Here is an 18,785-nt window from a genome sequence, read left to right as displayed (position 1 = left end):
CTACCCATCTGTGAGACCCGTCAATCAGAGGACTGGTTATCATATTTAGGTTCAGAGTTATTAGAAAAGAATAATGCAAGGAAAATAAAAGGAAGCTCAAGTAAAGCCAAAGGCTGATGTCAGGTGATCCCTTGGAATATAAGAAATGCTTCTTCTGTTGAAAATTGCAGCAGTCACCTGCAGATTATAAATAAATACTTATCTACTTTTTGTCTGAGTACTGGGGCTCTGCTGTGAGATAAAACTCATCTAAGTAATTTGAATTGAAATGTTGAAATGTATTAGGAACCTAAAAAGTATCATTTTGGCTTTAGTGAATAATTAAGATAACTTTGGTAAATTATTGAAATATCAAAAACCATAAGGCATCTTGGAAATTATAGCTTACCAAGAGAGTTCTTATCTAGAACTCACATGGCTCTCCTTCTGAGGAGAAACCATGGAAATACACCTGTGATTTCAGATTCAGATAGCCTGTGGAAATAGTCTGCCTGCTCTCTTGCCCCTCTTCTCTTTAAAAAAATGTGAGTCTCTCAGTTTTAAATGTGCTCTGTGCATCATTTCCTTGGAATTTCCTTATGAGTATTAATGACAAGAACATTAATGGAGGACGCAGTATGCGTCCTAAAAGCGGGAATTGCTTGCCTGTGCTGGGGACCCATCTCTCATCTGTTTGTTCTGTCTCTTTAGGAATTGCAGCAGTATCTTGCCAACCTGGCTGAGCAGTGCAGTGCTGACAATAATGGCGTGGAGCTCCCCATTGTCATAATTCTGGACAATCTTCACCATGTGGGCTCTTTGAGTGACATCTTCAATGGTTTTCTCAATTGTAAATACAACAAATGGTAAGCGCTTAAAAATAACCTAGAACCCCTGCACAGATGTAGCCCATGGCAGATCAGTGTCCAAGTGGGTTACATAGTAATGGGAAGAGGGACTGCCTCTGACATAATCTGATTGGCCTGCTCTTTGATCACCTCCCCCTGGGGGGAGCAGCCTTACCAGGCCACAGTAGAGGACAATGCAGTCACTTTTGATGTGAACTGATAGACTAAGATCAGAAAGGAGAGGAGAACCTCCCCTATCAGTGGACTTAGGGAGTGGCATGCATGCAGAAAGGGAAGGGAGGGTGAGATCGGGAGGGGAGGAGGGTGGGGCCTATGAGGTGATATAAAATGAATAAAGTGTAATTAATAAAAAAATAAAAAAATTGGAATAATCAGCTATTAGAACCGTGATGCCATTTACTTCTTTGTACCGTTTTATGTTTTAAGACTCATAGTGGATACCATTAGTGTAATAACTTCTCCTGGTATCCTATATGTCCTGTGTGTGTGCACTTTTTAGAATGTCTATCCACAACTATGTCCCCGGAAAAAAAAAAATCTTAGCTTTGTTTGTTTTGTTTTGTTGCTTGTTTTTGTTTTGAGGGTTTCATTATGTTAACCAAGTTATCCCCAACTCCACAGTGATTTCTCTGCCTCTTCCTTCCCACACCACTGAACTTGGTCTTCAGGAACTTTTATGAAAGCACTAAATTTTATTGGATGATATTATTTTCCACAGAAGTCTAGAATGCCAGTGGGGATGATGGGATGGTGGGGCACTTTGAATAGGGCATGTAATAACAAGAAGGAGACTTTAAATCTCTCTCTACTTTTATTCAGTCCCTACCAAAGCAACAGTTCAGCTTTTCTCTAGAGGTGAAGTTAATTCGCCCAGATATAGCTCCCTCCTATAATATAATACTTTATTATCTAAAGTGACGGGACAGGTTAAAGCAAGGCAGAAGACAGTGAAACTCACGTGTTTCTTAGAGTGTGGTCTCTAGAGAAAAACATATAGAATACAACAGTATAAATGGTATTAACTATAATAGTACTGGTGATCAGTCTTTGCTAGTGACAAACGACTATAAATTGACCAGCGTAAAGTAAAGGTTAAAAGGAGAAATCAAATCATCATGTTATTAAGAACCTTCAAGGAGGCTAGAGAGATGCTATGAGCACTAGTTTGTTTTACAGGAGACCTGGATTTTGTTCCCAATGCCTAAAAGATTCTCACAATGGTCCATAACTCCAGTTCCAGAAGATCTGGCTCCCTCTTCTAACCTCCCTGGGCCTCAGGCACACATGTACTGCACAGACACACATGAGAACAAACATTCATGCACATAAAATAAAGCACAGGAGCTGTAAGATAGCATAAGCACGAAGTGGTTTTGTACGCCTCTAATCCCAGAGTGTTAGAAGCTGAGGCAGTCATATTTCTGAGTTCGACACCAGCCAGGGATACATAGTGAAACATTACCTCAAAGAAAAGTTAGACTAGACAAGTCCATTTTGATTATTCTGTCCAGTCTCATTTTTTTTTAAATTAAGATTCACAAGGAAAAAGGAAAAAAAGAAGCCTTGCCTCTTTGTTAGATCTCAGTGTTAGATCAGGTGTTAGATCTCAACCCCCAAAAGAAATTGCATTCCCATTATTTTTATCACTTTCTAATTTAACATTATCAAATTTCTCTCCTAAAGCCTACTGTTAAAGTTGAATAGTGTTTATTTTTCTTGATTGTTTTTCTGAGATACTTTTCATCACTTTTCCCTCTAGCACATCTAAATGCCCCATTTTCCATTTTTCCTAGTCCTTATATTATTGGAACAATGAATCAGGGAGTCTCTTCATCCCCAAATTTAGAACTACACCACAATTTCAGGTAAGAACTTGAAGGAATGTGTGTGCACGTGTATGTTTGTGCTTGCGTGTGTGTGTGTGTGTGTGTGTGTGTCTGTGCTCTTGTGTGCATGTGGCATTGTTTCTTTCTAATCACATAGGTGGCTTGATGGCTGTTTTTCCATTTGGTTGCTGACAGTTCTGCCCACAGCGACCTGTTTTGTGAAGATAATTCTCACTTCTCCTGGCTCCCTTTTTCAAGCAGACATTCTGTGATCTTTAAGCTGTAATCAAAGTGTCTTCTTTTTTTGCTCACTACTTCCCTGGCTAAAATAGAGCATGCTGCTTCTAAGTGAAGACTGTGAAGAGAGCTCCTATTTCAGGATCTACGTTTCTCCTTCAAAATCTCTCTCAGCCTGTTTGCACCCACTCACCCTCAGGAACAGAGCTTCTTGGAGATTCACTGTATTATAACTCAAATGATAATAGATTTTCTAAATGCTCACAGCATCAAATTGTGGTCACTGGCTAATATGAGAACATGAGTGCTTTAGACTGCAATGAAATTAAATTTTAAGTTTTAGAAAAAAATTTTTTTTTTTTTTAGGTGGGTATTATGTGCAAACCACACAGAACCAGTGAAAGGCTTTTTAGGCAGGTTTCTTCGAAGAAAACTGATAGAGATGGAAATTGAAAGGAATGTACGCAATAATGACCTAGTCAAAATTATAGATTGGATTCCCAAGACATGGCATCATCTCAATAGCTTTTTGGAAACGCATAGTTCTTCTGATGTCACCATCGGTGAGTTCCAAAATTAAAATATTCCATTTTCTAGACACTGAGCGTAGTGGGTAAAGGTGACCAGATTGAATGGAGAAATAACAAGAAAGGTAGTATTCTCAGAGCTTTCAATGATTAAGGATTCTTCTCTAAAGCTGTCTTTTTCTGAGTGTTATATGTATAATTATTTCATTGTATGGGACAATTACGGACAGTAAAATTAAGCCTGAAATAGGAAAGCATCTAAAAATCACCTTACTAATCGAAAGAAAAAGTACCCAGAGTAATTTTTTATTCTAAGAAATAAAACTCACATTTTTCTGTCTATTAGCCCATTCGAATGTAAGTATGAAAAAGGATTTTAGTTAGAAATAATGGACTTCTTATGAATAATTTTTGTGTTTTACATTTTTCTTCAAAAGATAAAATAGGGTTCCTCTCTTTTGTGGGCACTACAGTGTTTGTTTTGCTGTTTCTCCTTAAGTTGCATGAGCCTTTCCCATTGCCGTCAAATCATCAAAAAGAGCCTCGGCTGCAGGCAAGCATTCTACTGTCAGCTCAGGGTATCTACACTGGTTCCAAATTTTGGGAGCAATGGCATTTCATAATCAGCAGTTCATTTCTGTGTAACTGAACTTCACATGGCTTGTAAAACAGGACCGGATCATGTCACTATTTTTCCTCATTCTGTGTTGTGTCTTCAATTAAGATTTCATTGTTAAAGAAAAAAAAAAAAAAAGAGAGAGAGAGACCTGGAGACTCAGTCTTCTAGGAACATGTTTTCAGGATGATCAAGTTAGGAACCTTCTAGGAACATGTGTGTTATATTTCTTCACAAGGTTTCTAAACGTGTGTTTATACCGGTAAATATAATGCTTCTGAAACATTTTATCATTTGTATCTTGTTAGGTCCTCGGCTTTTCCTTTCTTGTCCCATGGATGTGGAAGGTTCTAGGATGTGGTTCATGGATCTCTGGAATTATTCCTTGGTACCTTACGTTCTGGAGGCGGTGAGGGAAGGCCTTCAGGTAGAGTACTTGATTTGTATCATTGTGTAGAAAATAAAGTAAAAAAAAAAAAAGAAGAAGGAAGGAAGGAAGGAAGGAAGGAAGGAAGGAAGGAAGGAAGAAAGGAAGGACAAAAGGAAGGAAGAAAGAACGAAAGAAAGAAAGAAAGAAAGAAAGAAAGAGAATCCAAACCCTTACTATTTTAAAAACAAAATCATTTATTTATTTGGCTATTTATGCAGAAAACTATAGTAAATAAGGGACAATAAATGTGTATGTCTGTTGAAACAAGGCTGTTATGTATGCCTATGCAAACAGGGGTTCTCTTAGTACTATGCATCGAAGGCCAAGATTGTGGCAATGGGGGTTCAAAATGTTCTTAGTAAACAGATACTTAATTACACAGTTATAATCTTAGAGTACAGACTATGATAAAGACATGGCTTTCATTCTTCATAACATTTTGCATTTTACGAATTTTCAAAAACCATTGTGCTGCCTGCAATGTAAGCTGGTCTTTCAAATTTCATTTATTCAAAAACTTATATTATTATTTATAAAAACTCAGTAGATAATTTGTATTTTACATAATATTTAGTGACTTATTTGCTCTCCAGATACAGTTTTCATATTAATAAACTTTTATCCACATCTTCATATGTAGATTCTTATTTTATATTTACTTGCTAACTAATAAAAGCAACAGAAACTTTAGAAGCCTCAAAACAGTGGCATACAAACTGCTTAACTCCTTTAGATTTAATTTTTTTTATAAATAGATATTTTTATATTAAAGTAAATAATATTTGTAAAACTTTTCCCTGAACATTGTAATTGTGCAAAGCTTGCGTTTGGGTAAGAGTCGTAATCATTTAAGTAATCACAATCACTCAAGCAAGAGTAATATATCTCGAGCTTCTTGCTCTAAACTCTTGATATTTGGTCCTGGGTTAGTGTTACCTTATAGGAATAGAGGCTCAAGTTGGGAGCCAGCACACGGAATAAAGGAGAAGAGTACTTTCTTAATAAGTGGACGGTTCCGGTTGAAGTTGAAACCTTTGCCATCTGAAAGAATTTAGATAATAGGAATCCTGGAGAGATCCAGCTGTGACCTCTGAATCAGAAAAGGTCATATGCTGTGCCCTTGAATCTACTAGTGTCAAAGACTGTAACTTGAAGGAGGAAGTGAGGAAATGAATCTGGGTCTTTCCATTTGGAGGGATGGAAAAGGAAAGTCATTTTTGGATGAAGGATGGTGTTTACTGGGGAGCCATATGGGGATGTTCTCTGCCACATGTTCTGGTTGGAGAAGATGCAGCTGACACACTCAATTTTCTGAATTTCTTTTTTCTTCTGGTGATTCCATCATTCTTGAAATGTCAACAATCAAATCAGCTCTTTCCGGGTGTTTAGATTTCTCCTCTTATGATATTCACCTTTTTACCTCCTGTACTCTTGTTGTACTCTGATATATATTTTTTTTAATGAGTGGCATCAGTTGTCGGTATACCTTAATGTAAAAAATAAATCAACTCTCTTGTTTTAGATTTACTTATTATTTTTGCTTTATGTGTATTAGCCTTTTGCCTGAATGTATGCATGCACACCGCATGCATGTCTTGTGCCCTTAGAGGACAGAAGAAGGTGTGAGCTACCCTGGACCTGGAGTTAGGATAGGCTGAAAGCTGCCTTGCCAGGGATGAGTGGCCAGTGCCCTTAACTGCTGAGCCATCCCTCACACACCTAAATACAAACTTTCTAAGAACTGTACTTGTTTTTTTTTTCTTTCAATTAGTTGTACACATATCTGTATTTTGTACCCTGTATTAAGCAATTTTTAGATGAGACAAAACTTTCTGCTCCAAAATGAGAGCTCTATAAAAGAGAGAGAGAGAGCACCATGAACAAACAAACCATCTTCAGATTGCTGCCTCTGACCCTATCTACAAAAGAAATATTGGGATCTAGATAATTTTTGTATTACCACGGATTTAAACTTTAATATTATTTTTGGAGAAACCTAAAAGAATTTCACAGGCTTGTGCTCACAATGCCTTTTTCTTTTTTCTTTTGTCTCACTGAGCCACTAAAAAGCCCTGTCATCAGCAGACAAACTACACAGTGTCCTCTGAGGTCATGTCACTCAAGCACTTGGTAACCAGATGGCCCTTGGTGGCACAGTGGACAAGAAAGTACACTGTTGCCTCCTCGAAAGGGTAGCATTTCTCTTCATGTTCTCTCGGCTCCTTTACAGAAATCTCACCAGTCTCTGTCTCCTGCCTTCCTCTCTTCAGTTTGATTCCATCTTTGTTTGTAACTTAGAAACTCCTGGATCCATCTTCTCCTTTGCATTCTGCTTATACTACTTTAATAGATCTCTTTCATATCTTTCTTATTGTGTTCCTTGTCTTCCAGTCTTCCAGAATTCATGCTTGAGTTTCCATTCCCCCCCCCACTTTTCTTGGTGTTCTTACTTATAAACATATAAAGTCTTCCAACAAGAAGCAGTGGAATTATGAAGGGGCAGGGCTATTAGAGGAAAATGGCTATCACAGTACGGTGAAAAAAAAACAAAAAACAAAAAACCTCTTTCATTCATCATCCTTCCAAAGTACATTTTGGTAGCTCCTTTATTGTGAGAACAGATTTTGTTTTTCATATCCCTCCAAAATTTAGCTTTCATTTATCAACGTTAAGGTTTTTGTTTGTTTCCCCTGAATTTGTAAAGTTATTAGTAAAAAAGAAATGTGTGCAATAATGTCTGTATTTCTTTATAATATACCTTATTCAGGCTTTTTCCTCCATTAGGTAGAATTTTGAAGCAGTGAGTGAGCTGTGTAGATGTACGTATGTTTAAAATCTGGAAAACTCCTGGAACGTACACAGGAACTGAATGTGAAAAGAGTCACTTCATTAGTCACGCTCTTTTCACCTAATAGAGATGATGTTTGTGTTCTGTGAACTTTTAGATGTACGGGAAGCGTGCGCCCTGGGAAGACCCCTCCAAGTGGGTCCTTGACACATACCCTTGGAGTTGTGCATCCCTGCCCCAGGAGAGCCCAGCCTTGCTACAACTGCGACCAGAAGATGTCGGCTATGAGGGCTGCGCATCTGCGAAGGAAGCCACAACGTCAAAGCACATTCCCCAGACTGACACAGAAGGGGACCCCCTGGTGAGGATGTCTCATCACTCCTCTGCTATATTAGTGTCAGCAGTAATCATTAGCACTTAGCTTTCAGTATCAAAACTAGTTACTGTAGGTAAAACATGGAACCAGCCTGATAAGGATAAGGATAAGCATTTAAACTGTTACTTTTAGCACAGTTTGCCTGGTCGAAATTCAGAAAACAAAACTAAATCTAAAACCAAAAAAAAAAAAAAAATTTGTTTATCTAAAAATGAGGGGGAAAGTAAGAAACACTAAAACTGAGTCAAATCTATGATTTATCTTTGGTTATATGTTAAATTGTGTTGATATTTAAATAGTCAGCATTTAAAATATCATGACAATCCAGTAGCTATTTAAGAGAAAACTAAAGTGTGTCCATAAATAAAAATATAATCAATTATCCACAGACAAAAAACCTATTTACTTTATATCAACCAGCCTAATTAAATACAGTTAATGTTCTAGTGCTTTAAGTAGGGAAGGATAAAGGTTTTTTTGTTTTGTTTTGTTTTGTTTTCAGGACTTATTTATTTTTACTTGTGGTACAGTTTTACCTGAATTTATGTCTGTAGAAGGGTTTTAGGTCACCTGAATTAGGGTTACAGACAGTTGTGAGCTGCCATATGGGTGCTGGGAATTGAACCCAGGTCTTCTGGAAGAGCAGCCAATTCCCCTTAACCACTGAGCCATGTCTGTGGCAATCAAAAGGACAGTACTCCTACCACTTTCTTCATTGCACTAGTGCCTATAAGTTTAGTTTAGAAGCACTACAATAGTTTAAGTAAGTGTTTAGACTCCTAAGATTATAAACTATTAAGTACACATTACGATTAGGAATAAGGACCACTTTTTAGTGTATCTGCTTTGCATTCTTATAATAGTTTGCTAGTGAGATCCTCAAGGAGAATTGATTACCTTGCTTGCTCAATAGTAGAAGGTATCATCTAAAACTAAACGTTGGTTCAGATATATTCTCTTGCAAACATATATATGCTGTCTGTGTCTTTGTTTCTGTATATTTGTATAACCCCTAATGTAAAGAAAAAAAATGTATTGCAGTCTAATCTAAATTAGAAATCCTAGTAAGGAAATTACTATCATAAGGAGCATGGTTTTGGATCTTAACAAGGATGTATGTTCCAATACACTGAGCATTATTTCAGAATTAATGTGCATGCTCACCCTCAATTGTTAATGTTGGCGTGTGCGTGCTGAGTGCCAAGATGAAGTAAGCATGTTGGATCTTTTCATTTATGAGAGTAAAAGGACATAGTCAGGTACTGATGCAAGAAGGGTGCTTGTATGAAATGCACAAAATGCGGGAGCCTTGGTGGGCAAAATTGTGAGAACATTAGGAGAGTTCCCAGCGATGGCACGGTTGAGCTGGGGACTGAAGCAAAGGTTGGCATTTTTCATGTGGCAGAATGTAGAGCCTCTAAAAATCAAGGAAATACCACACAGAAGACTGCCAAGCAGCACAATGAAAATGAAGTGTTAGAGGCCAAATATCAATTTGTTGGAGGAATTAAAACTACAGACTTACTTAGACCACATTGAGGCATTTTATTTTTGTGGGTAGTTAAAAACTAGTGTTTATCTGTTTCGATTTGCAGCTACTTAAGATCATTCTAATAACAGAATAGAGGATGGAGCATGGAGCTGGGGCAACTGGCAGGCCTTCAGCTCCTGAGTGAGACACAGGCACGAACGTAGTAAATAACAGGCATTATCTTGGCTGTGAGTATAGAGAGGATGTAGGGGCCACCTACAGGGTGAATGATGTACAGAGGAGCCAGGTTGATCACATGATAGCTGAGTCATCTGTAGACCCACCATCATTTCATAATGTCCTTTTATTTCAATATATAAAACAGCACTGTTAGACACAGAGTGAATATCATTGTGTGTGTTTAATACAGATCGCAGACTGGGAACTTATGGTCATTGAAGTTACTGTATTGTACCATTTTGTGTTATTTGTTTTACTTCATGCACATGGGTATTTGGCCTGCATGTATGTGTGTGCACCGCGTGTGTGTGGTGCCTACTGGAATCAGAGGGTGTTTTAAATTCTTAGTGTAAGTCAGTAGGGTACTCAGGCACAGTTCTCTTTTATAACTCACCTTCAGTGAAATATTTACGTTTCGGATATTATCACAAACTGCTTTCATCTTGCATCCTTGTGTAGGTGGGAGTTACGGCTGAAATGCTATTGAAAAAAATGCCCTGAAAATTATCAAAATGCTTTCAAACTACTCTATAACCATAGCCTCTCTGTCAAAATGACATTTCTGCTAGAATTAATGATTACCAGTTCATTATTTGTTTCACAAGCCCTTATTTAACACACATTTTCATACTGACACACAAATACCCACAGCCTGACTGAAGACTGAGAAACCTTGCTTTAGATATCCCTTATCTATTTCTCTGAGTTGAAAGACAAAGGACAACTTTGATCACTGCGGAAAATACCATAGTCAGTATTTGCCACTAAGGAATAGAAAGTTTATATTACTGTAAGAAACCCTCAATAAGAAAACAAGCCCCCGACCCTCATGAAGACAGGTACCAATTACCCCATGCCTCCTGAAATTGTTGAGCCATCGATTGCCCAGGCTGCTTTTAAACATTCTTTTTCTTCCTGCTCCTGTCTCTAATAGTGGAACTGCAGATCTATTGAAACCCAAGCCTTTTCTTTTATAATACATTGGAGAGCTCTCTTTCTCCCCAGGTGCTCTCATGCACAAGTCCTCTCTGCTGGAACAAACGCTATGCTTCTCCTCTGAAGCTGAGAAGCTGGAGACAGCTGCCATTGTTCCAGGAGTTGGCTTTTGTTCTCAGTGATGTATCAATCATATTTCAGCCAGAGCCTCGGCGACAACAAACACTTGACAGTGATTCTTTCCTTCTCCCTCTTCAAATGCTCATGGTCCACTTCCTCCAGTTACCCCCTCTTGAGGTCAGCTCCTGGGCAACAGATGGTGTGCTGTGTGCAGCAGCTGGCTTCATTCCACTCCATCCCCCTGCTTCCCTGCTTCTCTCAAGGGACAGTGCTTGCAAGCCTGTGTGTGTGTGTGTGTGAACACTCACAACTTTCACTTACCATTCAACATTGCCTGCTTTTCCCAGCCAAAATGCTGGGAAGCTTGGCTTGTCCTCCAGTAACCAACCCAGATGTCCAGCTGTGATAGAGTTTCCTTTCCAGTTTCCCTGCTGGAGCAGTATTCATTCACAGCCCCAAATAAAAGAGTTATCTTACGGCCCTATTTTGTTCTTCTGGTGTAGAGGCACAGTCGTGTTTGAGAGAAACAATTCAGGAGCCAGGTCAGTGAGCGAAAACCGTAACTGTTGTGTGCATTTCATTTGGACGGGGTGAGAGGAGACAGTTCTCTGAGATGGCTCAGGGCCCTGCTCGTTCTGGGGCTGGCTGACTTAATGCATGATTACTCACCAGGATGTCTCTTTTTTCTTCCTTCAGATGAATATGCTAATGAAACTCCAAGAAGCAGCCAATTACTCGGGCACACAGAGCTGCGACAGTGATGGCATCAGCCACCGTGAAGACATTCTGGATTCATCCATTGAATCCACCCTCTAAAGGGTGAAAGACTTAGGCAAAGGACTATGTTTTTAAAAGGGTGTTTTAAAACACAGGTATTATCACTAAACCACTGCCAGTATGATAGTCCCCTGTCCAGGGCGCTGACCCAGAGCCGCGGTTTCCAAGGAGGCAGCAGAGTTAAGGTGGAACCGCCAAGAGGCTAAAGTGAAAAAGGGAGCTTAAGTTTATTGTAATCCTAGGCATTTTTGTCAGCGCAGAGGTAGCAAGAGCTCCATTAAGCGACTGGAAAGGACCCTAAAGACAGGGCAGCTGAGCAGATTGCACATGGGGTAGCGAGACTGGACTTTGTTTTCTTCCTCTTTCAAAGTTTACAATGCAGGCCTACTTTTTTTTCCCTCCGTCTTTTTCTTTGTTGTGCCTTTTTATTGTTTTTGTTTTTCTTTTGTTTCCTCTGAGGGGCTGCCCTCCTCAGGCAGGGCTCATTTCTCTGATCCAGGAGACCTCCTTGTGCCCCACGGTGCCAGTGACAGGGCTCCAGTAGTGTCTGTGTCACACACTCACTCCATTGCAGAAGGAATCCACGAGGCCAGTCCTCCAAAAGCACAAAGGGAGTTGTGCCACCACCAGAAAAAAAAAATACAAAATATGATTGAAAACAAAACTACTGTGGCAAACGGGAAGGGCCACCTTCCTTCCGACTGTCCCACTCTCCTGAAGTGCGCTACCCTCTTCTTAGTGTGTGAGTCATGGGTTTTATAAGGTTGTTTTTACCACAGTGGTCTTTTCAAACCACTTGCCCACTCCCCAAACCAGAGTTTTATACCAATTATTCGTCAACACTGACAAAAGGCTTTTTTAGGGCTTTATTTGTTCGAGCCTTTTCAGTGAAAGAAGGAACATTTTTCTATGGTGCTGTCTCACTGCCTTAAACCACATCCCTCCAACGGTTTTAACAGTTGGTTTCAATCCTAAACCATTGGTAATTCCCACTGTCTCTTTCTTCATTTACAGCCAAGCAACACACCAGTTAACATAGCAGCCTCACTTCTAGATATAATTTTTTATTTTATTTTTCTTGAAGAAATGGATAGGAGAAAGATAAGTATTTTTTATCTTATGAATAAAGAGATTTCTTTGCCTATCCTGCAAATAATTTGAGAACCATAGAACCCCTCTTTGACCATCACCTAAAAGCAGAGACATGCGGCTTCATTCTACCTAGTTCTAAACGAAAGGTGGGAGATTTCTAATTCGGATCCAGTTGAACTACAAGAACTGGATTCCGCATGAGCACAACTATTTGGCCTTCTTCCCCTCGTCTTTATCTTTCAAAAAAAAAAAGTTAGTTTTGACGCATGTTGTTTTGATTGCTATTGTTGTACATGAGACATTCAGCATTAAAGAACACTGATGCAGTCAGTCACTGTGGAAGAGGAAGCATTTATACTGTACAAGAAGGTTAGATTTGCACAGTCTACTGGGTAGGTATTGTAAATAATGACTTTTTTTTTCAAAACTTGCACAAAAATCAAAACAAACACAAACAAAATTGTATTTAACCTGTTTGGTGTTAAGAGGTTGTTTCACTTGCTGAGATTTCCTGTATGTTGCAAACAAATACAGAATGCAAACCTTCCAAGCTGTTATTATCTGGTGTGTTTGTCCTGTACTTACAAGTTTGTTGTGACGATGCAGGAGCCATCAGTGCTAGAGTGAGCATGCTTCAGAACTGTACATGAGGCCAGTACATTTTTGGATGAGTAGCCGTCTGAAAGTACATCACTTGGGGCAGGCTAAACAGACAGTGGGTGAAAGCTGATAGGTCACTGGTGAAGTCACACCGCCCACAGAGGACGGTTCAAAGGCTATGAAACCTAAGGTCAACGCCATGGCGCAGACGTAGCTCTGTGCGCCTTTTAGGACATGTTATTGGTGCTACTCTCTGTGACCACCAACTCTATGGGTTGGTTTCTGTAGAACAAAATTAACAGCATGAAGTATCTGTGCAGATTTCAGAGCGTCAGTAAGTATCTAGGTCCTTACACGGTGCTATTGCCCGGAGAGTTATCAGGCTGAATTTATGCACATAGAATTGCCACCCTGACTTTGGAGCCTCAACTGTGGATCAGATCTATTGTGCAACACCGACGGATGTAGCTGGATGAGTGACTAGTCGCCCTTGTATGATACGTGACCTAAGAGTATCGCTAATCTTCCCCTGCCATTTCCAGAAACACGGTCCACACATGAGCATAAACAGAACTTCCTGCAATACATCGCAGTAGGTACGCCTAGTTTACAACTTAAACTAGTTTGTGAAACATTTGTCTGTATACATTTTATATTTTGTACATTTTTGATGTAACATATCATGTAAATAGGAAGAAGCAGTGAAAGAAATCATCTGAAAAGTTTTGTAGTCTTTGTATAGCCCCAACAATGAGTACTTGGTGTCAATGGACCTAACTGGATGATGTATTTTCTATTGGTTTATTGTTCCTCTAGCTTGTAAACCAGCTTGCATATATTTTTTTGCAAATGTGCACCCTGTATCTGTCTAAATTATTACTTTGCCATTAAAGTGGAATTATTTATTGACAACAAGGTGTGGTGTCTATGTATGGGGAAATGTTGAATAATTACGTTCAGGGATATGTGCAGCTTTAAAATGTTTCTTCACTATTAATATGCCATCATTAGGGATCTGTGTCAATCTATATTTTATAAGCATCAGAGGAAGGGCTCCAAAGCTTCTAAGTAAATAAACTAAATGCAGTATATATGTAGCGCCTAGAGTGAAAGTTATTTATTCAGTGAATATTTTTGAAAATTCCGAGTGATATTCAAATATGCCTGATGACAAAATACATTTAATATAAAAATAAAATGTCAATATTCACTGAGTTAAATCAACTCATTATGTGTTTCTTTGTTTTTATTCCATTAAGTTCTCTTTTGACCTTTTAATCCTAATATGATTTTAAAGCAAAAGTAATTGTGTGTGTGTCTGTGTGTGTTTGAGTGTGTGTGTGTGTCTCTGTGTGTTTGAGTGTGTGTGTGTGTGTGTGTGTGTGTGTAAAAAGAGTGGGAGGGACAAAGACAAAGAGGCAGAGAGAGTTTATAGAATACAAAGAAACTTCCTTTAAAATTTTAATTTCTTGGGGTTGGGGATTTAGCTCAGTGGTAGAGCTTGCTTGCCTAGCAAGCACAAGGCCCTGGGTTCGGTCCTCAGCTCTGGAAAAAAATAAATAAATAAAAGACAAAATAACAAAATTTTAGTTTCTTTCCAAATAGTTTAGAGATTATTTATTTTCAATCATGTATTTTTGGATACATAACTGGTTTTTCACTTTAAATACTGAAAAGTACTTGAATTGCTATTCCTGAATTAAATCAGTGTCTTTATTTCTACACTCAGTTGAGACATACAGAAAACGTGTACAGTTTATCTCATTCAGATTATTGATAAATTAATCCAGTGCTGGAGGTGGGGGGTTGTTCAGTGCTAGAGCACTTACCTTGCATGAGGGAGGCACTGGATTTTAATATTCTTTTTACTGAAAGGGAAAAAGAACCTGAATAGGACTCTTAAATGAGCCATCAGGCTGCACATTCTTCTCCTGTGTCTGCTGAACCTCTGCAAGCCAAATTTTCTCACTAGGATGAGGAAAGTACCCACCTCCAGGGGTCACTGCAAAAAATCAAATTTTATTAAGTCAAACTGCGATGGGCAGTGCCTAGCTCTCTTATTGTTACCAAAATTAATATGAAATAGTTATTGCCCCATTTTCAATATTCTTAAAAATAATACATATATATGTTACTTTTTAAAGTTTTTTGTTTTGCTTTGGATGCTAGAAACTGGACACAGGAAATCATGTACCGGGAGCACATGATCTACTACTAAATTATATTCCCAATCGGATATTATTTTAAGAATATATTATAAACTCAGTTATCCCATGCATAAAATGGAATTAGTGATTGTGCTCGTTCATAAGATTTGTTCAGAGTACTAAAGAATAGAGTTGAAGTACTCTAAACAATGTCTTCCATTCAGGAAACAGTCAATAGATGTTAATTGTTATATTAACATTATTATAATTTAAAACATCAATAATAATAAAACTATTATTGGGCTTCCATTTATAAATATATTCAGTGTAGTATGAAGACTGCTGCTAAAAGTTTATCTTGCCAGGGCCTGAACTGATGCCTCAGTGATCACTTCAGATGGACCACAGTTGTTCCCTGTGCCCAATCAGTTAGAAAAAAACTGCTCATAATTCCAGTTCTTGAGGATCTTACTTCTGGTCTCTGGCCTATGCAGCCATTAGCACCTACATGATACACATAATCTCACATGGACACACAGACATATACATAAACACTAATCTTTTTTAAAAGAGTATCTTGTTCAATTACTCATCTATAAAATAGTATTATTACATACTCACCTATAAGATTGTTTTGAAAACCAAATATTTTAAATGCAGAAAGCTCTGAGAAATGTAGCTGGTACATCCTAGCCAGTGTTATCTATTATATTATTATTATATTATTATTATATTATTATTATTATTTATTCAATGAAAGTTTATTATATACCTAACATAACTTCTTCTGGAATCAGATGCAATGAGATGTAACCCATTTTTCCATAGCAAAAATGATGTGACAAAAAAATCACTAAGATTTCCCTTCCAGCCTGCAGAGACAGATATTCCAACAGGACCTAGACCCCTGTTCAAATGAGGCCCATTGGGTGCTCAGCTTCTAAGTGGGTTCCCTAGTAAGGAGTACAGGGGCTGTCTCTGACATAAACTCAATGGCAGGCTCTTTGATCCCCTCCCCCTGCAGGGTGGGGGTGTAGCCTTGTCAGGCCACAGAGGAAGATGATGCAGCCAGCCCTGAAGAGACCTGATAGGCTAGGGTCAGATGGAAGGGGAGATTAAAGGGCATAGGGGGAGAAGAGGGAATGTGAGTGGGACTTGGAGGAGATGAGGGAGGGGGCTGCAGCAGGGATACAAAGTGAACACATTGTAATAAATAAAAATATAAATAAAATTAAATTTAAAAAATTTAATTTACTTTTCTGCAGCAGGGCTGTCTGTCTCCCTTCCATATGAAGTATCCATTATCTGTGTAATTTTATTGGTGACTGTGGGTTAAACTGGTATTATTGTCAGTTTATTAACAATAGTGCTAGAATTCACCTGAAACTTATAGTTTGACTTTGGTACACTTAAAACAAAATGACTTCTCATATTTGTGGCTTAGTTGACAGGTATAATTCTATTGAAAAGCACTGCTGCAGAAGTCTGAAGACATTTACAAAATGTAATATTCTCCACCGTCTCTTGTATACACAAATAGCTATTGTTCTTTACTTTATTGATTTTGCCTGTCCCTCGGTTTCCTTTAGTACCATGCTCACCATTTTGGTTCTGGTTGCTATAACAATAACCCAATGTATATTATATGTTTAATATACACTTATAAGTGAGTATATACCATGTGTGTCTTTCTGCTTCTGGGATACCTCACTCAGGATGATCTTTTCCAGTTCCCACCATTTACCTGCAATTTTCATATTTTTAATTGCTGAGTAGTATTCCACTGTGTAAATGTACCACAATTTCTGTATCCATTCCTCGATTGAGGAACATCTGGGTTGTTTCCAGATTCAGGCTATTAAAAATACAGTTGCTACAAACAAATCTGCACACCTAAAGAATCTAAGCAAGAAGGAGGACCCTGGGTAAAATGCTCAATCCTCATTCAGAAAGGCAAATGGGATAGATGGAGTAAACAGGGAACAGGACAGGAGCGTTCTACAGAAGGTCTCTGAAAGACTATAATGCCCACATCACAAGACCCCAAAAGACCACCAAGAGTCAAATCCGTTGCAAAACACAGGAGGGTTTATTTAATACAAGTTCAAGCCCGGGTCTCAAGATCCCTGTGGAAACAGATGTACACGGCTGCTGGGGGAACAGGGTTTTTAAAGGGAAAGAGACATAAGTGGGGAGTTTCCAAGCCTTGGCATTACATGATTGGGTAAGGGACATTGACTTTTGAAATGATTGGTCTACTTTAGGTACCAAGACCATAATCTGTCTTGGCCTGGCCATCTCGGGGATACCTGATTAAGAGCAAAGCCTGGAATGTCCTGTTAGGGAGGGGCAGCGATTAGCACATCTTGTGGTTTTTCTTAGAAGCAGGGCTATGTGACATTGATCACCAGCTAGGAGCTATTTGGTTGGGTTGCCGGGCAATGGTGTCTCTCAAGGCAAGCCTGGTTACTTTTCTGCAGCAGGGCTGTCTGTCTCAACTGTCTCAACAGGGCTTCTTTGTCTAAACTTGTATCCAGGACTGCAGTCATGTTGCCCCAGAAATTAAATTTCAAAAGGACCTCTCACTTTCCCCAGCAGGGTATTAAAGCAGATGCTGAGACTCATAGCCAAACTTTGGGCAGAGTGCAGGGAATCTTATTAAAGAAGAATTGAAAGACTATTAAAAGACTAGGAGGGAACAGGTGTTCCACAAGGAGAGCAACAGAACCAAGAAATCTGTGTGCAGAGATCTGTTCTAAGACTGATACTCCAACCAAGGACCATTCATGGAGATAACCTAGAAACCCTGCCCAGATGTAGCCATGGCAGCTCAGTCTCCAAGTGGGTTCCCTAGTGATGAGAACAGGGACTGTCTCTGACATGAACTCAATGGCTGGCTCTTTGATCACCTCCCTCTGAGTGGGGAGCAGCCTTATCAGGCCACAGAGGAAGACAATGCAGGTGGTCTTGATGAGACCTGATAGGCTAGGGTCAGATGGAAAGGGAGGAGGGCCTCCCCTATTAGAGGACTGGGGAAGGGGCATAGGAGGAGAATAGGGAGGAAGGGCGGGACTGGGAGGGGATGAGAGAGGGGGCTACAGCTGGGATACAAAGTAAATAAACTGTAATAAATAAAAAAATAAAAATAAAAAGATTTGAAAAAAATAACCCAATGTAGAGTCTAAACATACTTACTGATTTAACCAAGGACAATAATGTTCTAGATAGTATTACTATGTAATGATGTTAGAAGGTAAAGATGAAGGGTTCTTTCCTAGTAAACATATTTAGAAAATGTAGATAAATCTAAAACACAAGATTATTTATTTAAGATTTTTTGAACCATTAGCTGTCAAGTAGAAAAGTAAGTAATTGATCCTATAGAATGAATATAAGATCATCCTATAGGATGAATATTAATCTTAAACATCATTAAATCATTAATAAAAATCTCTTAATGTATTCTAATTTATTCAAAAAAAGGAAATAAATTACATCATGCACGACATTTTGTCTGTGCCGTATTTGTAGTGATACTCACATGCTCTATCCTTCTGGCTTAGCCAAGCCCCTGAGATTATAGATGTGTGCCACTATGTCCAGGTTAGAGCACTTTTTTTTTTCCCAGGAAATATCCTTCCTTCCACTCTTTATACATTCTCATATGCCATGTCAAACTTGTAATTTCTTAGATGAACCTTTCTCATCTCTCAAACTAGGTCAAAGATCTGAATCATTCACTTCTCCAGAACTA

General features: G+C 38.7%; 1 protein-coding gene across 9 annotated transcripts in view; it reads left to right on the top strand.

Annotated features, from left to right (window-relative positions):
- The window catches only part of Nav3 (neuron navigator 3), a 560,089-nt gene extending 545,983 nt beyond the window's left edge, over positions 1–14,106 (top strand). For 5 of the 9 annotated variants that reach the window (XM_060378030.1, XM_060378027.1, XM_060378032.1 and 2 more), the window contains 6 exons: positions 691–845; positions 2,642–2,713; positions 3,278–3,474; positions 4,363–4,481; positions 7,430–7,633; positions 11,112–14,088. In XM_060378030.1, coding sequence (XP_060234013.1) covers positions 691–845; positions 2,642–2,713; positions 3,278–3,474; positions 4,363–4,481; positions 7,430–7,633; positions 11,112–11,231 — 867 coding nt within the window. In that variant the 3' untranslated portion in view covers positions 11,232–14,088. Of the gene's footprint in view, positions 1–690; positions 846–2,641; positions 2,714–3,277; positions 3,475–4,362; positions 4,482–7,429; positions 7,634–11,111 lie in introns of all 9 variants that reach the window. The other 4 variants (XM_060378026.1, XM_060378025.1, XM_060378031.1 and 1 more) reach the window with 3 other exon arrangements.
- The last annotated feature ends 4,679 nt before the right edge of the window (positions 14,107–18,785 follow it).

Source organism: Meriones unguiculatus, chromosome 2, assembly GCF_030254825.1.
Source record: "Meriones unguiculatus strain TT.TT164.6M chromosome 2, Bangor_MerUng_6.1, whole genome shotgun sequence".
Classification (NCBI taxonomy): domain Eukaryota; kingdom Metazoa; phylum Chordata; class Mammalia; order Rodentia; family Muridae; genus Meriones; species Meriones unguiculatus.
This window is presented reverse-complemented; position numbering and strand designations above follow the sequence as displayed.